We start from the raw sequence: 4,950 nt of genomic DNA on the forward strand, positions 1-4,950 counted from the left end.
AAAAAAAAAAAAAAAGTTTGCTGCTATTTATTTATTTATTTATAGACAGAATCTCAAGCTGTTGCCCTGGGTAGAGTGCTGTGGCATCATAACTCACAACAACCCTCCAACTCTTGGGCTTAAGTGATTCTCTTGCCTCAGCTTTTCTATTTTTAGTAGAGATGAGGTCTCGCTTTTGCTCAGGCTGGTCTCGAACCTCTGAGTCAGGGCAATTCATCAGCCTCAGCTTCCCAAAGGGCGAGGATTACAGGCATAAGCCACCATGCCCAGCCAATGAATATGTTTTTTTTTTTTAAATGAATATATTTTTGTATAAATATCTCTATTTCCTTAGAATAGATGCCTAAAAACTCAATTAATGACTCAATGGGGAGGGGAGCTAGGTGACTGGAAGAAAGGAAAGGAGTTAAATTCATTCATATCTTGAGAGTTTTGTAGCTTTTTAATGTATTACATATGTAAAAGATATATAACTTTAATTAAATAATTGCTATTTGGAGGGTCTAAAATGATCCTATGTTTAATTATGTGTCTTTGTGGATGACTTCTAAGGTTGGTTCATTTTGCATGTGTTAAAGACGTCATGCTTCTTCTTTTTGGGACCATGTTCCTAGTCTTTGTTCATTTTCCCCTGTTTTATTTCTCTTCTATCTGCAGACACTCTTTACATGTTCAGGATCACACATTTTTGTTTGATGTGGTGCAGGAATTAACATTAGATGGTTACCTAGGTGGGCGAGATTCTTCTTTTGGAGAGTCTGAAGGAAGGGGCTCAATGCTGGAGGTTTCCCGGTCCCGCAGAAGCACTTCTTTGACATCTGCATCCTTGGAGGGTGGGACCAACTGGGTCTTAGAAGTGGAAACTACTTCCAGGTCCTTGCCACTCATAGGGCTGCCAGCACCTTCCTTTCTTGCAAAGGAGCTGGAAGGAGAAGGCAGGGAGCCCCAGGGCTCAGTCATGAATGGGCAGAGAGGTATCTCAGATGCTGAGGTAAGTGACCTTTCCCAGCCCTCACTGTACCAGGTCTTCTACCCCCACCCCCTACCTTGTTAATATACCTAGGCCAAAGGGCAAAGACTTTGACCCTAAGCCACACAGATAGGGAGAGAGAGGAGAGCACTTTCCCCCCTCTCCTTTTTTCAGAACAAGGTGCTCTCAGCAGTCTCAGCAAGGAACACCCAGGAAGAATGGGTATAGTCTCCATGGCTTGAAAGTGTATGGATCCATTATAGCTGTTGAGGTATGAGACACACAGGCATCCCTGGGAAGAACTGATAGAGCCCCCACCCAGGTGGGAGTCTGCCCTACTGCTCTGACCAGTGCACACTCTGTTCTTGCCATACATCAGGGCCTACACCAGCTCCTAGAAAAGTAGTCATCCTCTCTCTTCAGGTGACAGTGCCCAGTGTTATCTTTCCTTCAGGAGAGACACATCTGAACAGGACTGAACTGAAGGAAGACATCCAAAGTTCTTCCCACCATTCCCTCTTCTTTTCTTCTTGCTGCTACCGGACTCCTGTCCTACGTGCGATAGTTTTCTACAATCAGCTTTTTTTTTTCTTTTTTTTTGAGACACAGTCTCACTATGTCACCTTTGGTAGAATGCCATGGTATCACAGCTCACAGTAACCTCCAACGCTCAGGCTTAAGTGATTCTCTTGCCTCAGCCTCCCAAGTAGCTGGGACTACAGGTGCCACCACAGTGACCAGCTATTTTTTTGTTGTTGTCATTGTTATTTAGCAGGCCCAGGCCAGGTTCAAACCCACCAGCGCCCTAACCACTGAGCTACAGGCACTTAGCTTCTATAATCAGCTTTGATTTATGTGTAGCAACTGTGTTCACTCACTTAGCCTCATGATAACACTGATGTCTTTGATGCTGGTAGAGCTAAGTTAATATCAGACAAACTAAAATGAAGATTACGGGCAGCACCTGTGGCTCAGTGAGTAGGGCGCCGGCCCCATATACCAAGGGTGGTGGGTTCACAGCCGGCCCCAACCAAACTGCAACAAAAAATAGCCAGGCATTGTGGTGGATGCCTATAGTCCTAGCTACTCAGGAGGCTGAGGCAAGAGAATCGCCTAAGCCCAAGAGCTGGAGGTTGCTGTGAGCTGTGACACCATGGCATTCTATGAAGGGCCACAAAGTGAGACTCTGTCTCAAAAAAAAAAAGAAAGAAAGAAAGAAGAAGCACAGAGAAGGGAGAAGAGCCCAGGCATTAACTCTAAAGCCTGTGCTCTTGGCCACTGCTATACAACAGTGCCTCCTGAGGAGGGTGGGCTCATCAAGTAAATGTAAATATTCTTCCCACCTTGCACATGCAAATGAGTCTGGCCAGAAAGGGAATTAGGTTTATAGGTGACCTGAGTGCCAGTCAGCAGAAGGACCCTGTTAAAGTGGAGGGAAGGGTACAAAGAAGTACCAGAAAACATAAACTCTGAGTGCTGGTCAGGCTTCTTGCTGCAACTCTACTACTCATTAGTGGCGTGATCTTGGGAAGTGAGCCTCAGTTTTCTCATCAGTATAATGAAGACATTAACTCCCACCTCACAAAGTTGCTGTAGGGTGAGAGGTATCGTGGCTGGTTCCAAACTAGCTCTAGCCTGGGACCCACAGATTTGCTAGTATTGGCACCAGTGATGTCCATTTTAGCTGAGAGACAAGGGTGGAGGTGGGAGCAGATCACGCCCTCCCATTCATCTACCACAGAAGGAGGCAGAGCAGCCAAAGTCACTCACCTGACCTGCTCTTTGAATGTTTTCCTGGACTTAGGCTTCTTCCCCTGTTTGGAAGAGGAAGGAGCAATCCCCACTCCAAACCCTTGTCCATCGGGCTCGCCCACTAGGTGGCCATCAACATCCATAATCCCCGCCTAGATAGAGAGACCAGCCAAAGGTTCATGAGTTAGAGTAAGGATTGGGGCCCCTCAAGGACACAAGTGTATATGGCCCAAGGCTCTAGGTGGGCATACTTAGTCCATGTACTAAGGTTTAGCTGCTATAAATGCCAGCTTCAGGCTGTCCCCAACAGAGCTGTCCCTGACCACCCTACCAAATGTCTACTTTCCATATCAACCCACCTCACAAGGCTGGTGCTTCATTCCATATTCTGGGGATCTAAGGGTTTGTTTCCAACCTAACTCCAGGAATTGGTGTTGCTTATTATTATTTTTTGTGGGGGTTTTTTTGTTTTTTTTTTTTTTGAGACAGAATCTTACTATGTTACCCTCAGTAGAGTGCTGGGGCATCACAGAAAGCAGCAACCTCCAATTCTTGGGCTTAAGCGATTCTCTTGCCTCAGCCCTCCAAGTAGCTGGGACTACAGGCACCTGCCACAATGCCCGGCTATTTTCTTGTTGCAGTTGTCACTGTTGTTTAGCTGGTCTGGGCCAGGCTCAAAAACACCAACCTCAATGCACGTGACTGGCACGGTAACCACTGTGCTACGGGTGCTGAGCCAGTCTTGCTTATTATTAACCATGTCTCCAATTGATAGAAATCATTTTCAATTCAAAAGTGGTATACTGTTACACAAGTTACCCCATGAATACCTGTGCTCATCTTGGTATTAATCTTTATCTTTTACAATCCTAGCTCTGGTTTAATACATGTCACTTACAGCCTTTGCAAAGATCTGTGGATGGAAAATCTGAAGTGAGTATTGTCAAAGAGAGGCAACCATGCTTACCTTCTGGACAGCAGAAATGGTTGCAAAGTCATTCTTGTCTATGAGGGTGTATTTCCTACGCAAAGCCAGCTCCACTTCCTGTTCCTGTTGGCTTGGGAGAGAGAAAGAACACCTTATACCCAGGGCTGAGTTCAACTCACTGGGGTAAAAACTAAGTCCTTTAGGTGAGGACTTAGTTTCACGATGGAGCCATGCCCTCATCATGAACCAGATTAAACAGACAAAGGGCTCATTCCCCCTCCTCTAGTGCACCAACTCATCATCCAGCCTCAAAATTTGTAGTGGCTACCCTTCTGTGCCAGATGTGTCTGCTCCAAGATGACATTTAACAAGGATTGTAAGCCTAATTTGGGACCATACTCACCCACCAAGGTTCTGTCTCTAGCAGGCCTCTTTGAATCATGTGATCAGTTTCTGTGATATGCCCCAGCAAAAGCCACTCAGGCTACGGGGATGTCTACACCTGAATAAGCCACAAATACCTCCTAAGGTAGAGCGGGTAGGGAATATTCACACTGTCTTGCTCTGGGCACACTCAGATCTGGCACTCCATAAAGACCTGCCACAAGACAGAAAGGGGTACTTCTGGAGAAAAGTGCCTAGATCATGGGAAATGAAAATGGCAGCCTGGGGTGGCGCCTGTGGCTCAGTGGGTAGGGCACCAGCCCCATATACCGAGGGTGACGGTTCGAACCCAGCCGTGGCCAAACTGCAACAAAAAATAGCTGGGTATTGTGGTGGGCACCTGTAGTCCCAGCTACTCAGGAGGCTGAGGGAAAAGAATCGCCAAAGCCCAGGAGTTGGAGGTTGCTGTGAGCTGTGATGCCATGGCACTCTCCTGAGGGTGACAAAGTGAGACTCTGTCTCTAAAAAAAAAATAAGAAAGAAAAGAAAATGGCAGCCTGACGTTTGAGTGAGGTGTAGGGGAAAGGGACCCTCACCTCAGAACCACACGGAACTGGTTGAATACCTCCTGGATCTGTCTGAGGTTGATTATCTAGAGGGAAAAAAGCAAAGGAGAGGTTAGACTACAGGCACCATAGACTGGCTATGCTGTGTCTATGTTAGTAGAGAAATCAGGACCCCTTAGCTGACACCTGGACCATCTGCTTGAGAAGGGGGTATCTGCAAACAGCCTCTCAGCAAAGTGGTAGTCAAGCCCTCTGCAAGAGCAGAGAAACATCTGATTAATAGCTTTAGATTAGTTTTTTTTTTTTTTTTTTTTTTTTTTTGACCTCTTCAGGTCATAAACTTATTGCTT

The 4,950-nt window shown here is 46.1% G+C and overlaps 1 protein-coding gene across 1 annotated transcript in view; it reads right to left on the reverse strand.

Annotated features, from left to right (window-relative positions):
• KIF9 (kinesin family member 9) overlaps nt 1–4,950 on the reverse strand; it is a 66,465-nt gene that overhangs the window by 14,835 nt on the left and 46,680 nt on the right. The window contains exons 14-17 of the mRNA XM_012808021.2: nt 4,631–4,686; nt 3,690–3,780; nt 2,741–2,874; nt 728–922 (exon numbers count right to left, since the gene is read on the reverse strand). Of these exons, the coding sequence (XP_012663475.2) occupies nt 728–922; nt 2,741–2,874; nt 3,690–3,780; nt 4,631–4,686 (476 nt within the window). The remainder of the gene's footprint in view (nt 1–727; nt 923–2,740; nt 2,875–3,689; nt 3,781–4,630; nt 4,687–4,950) is intronic.

Source organism: Otolemur garnettii, unplaced genomic scaffold (assembly GCF_000181295.1).
Source record: "Otolemur garnettii isolate 467f Iridium unplaced genomic scaffold, OtoGar3 scaffold00082, whole genome shotgun sequence".
Taxonomy (NCBI): domain Eukaryota; kingdom Metazoa; phylum Chordata; class Mammalia; order Primates; family Galagidae; genus Otolemur; species Otolemur garnettii.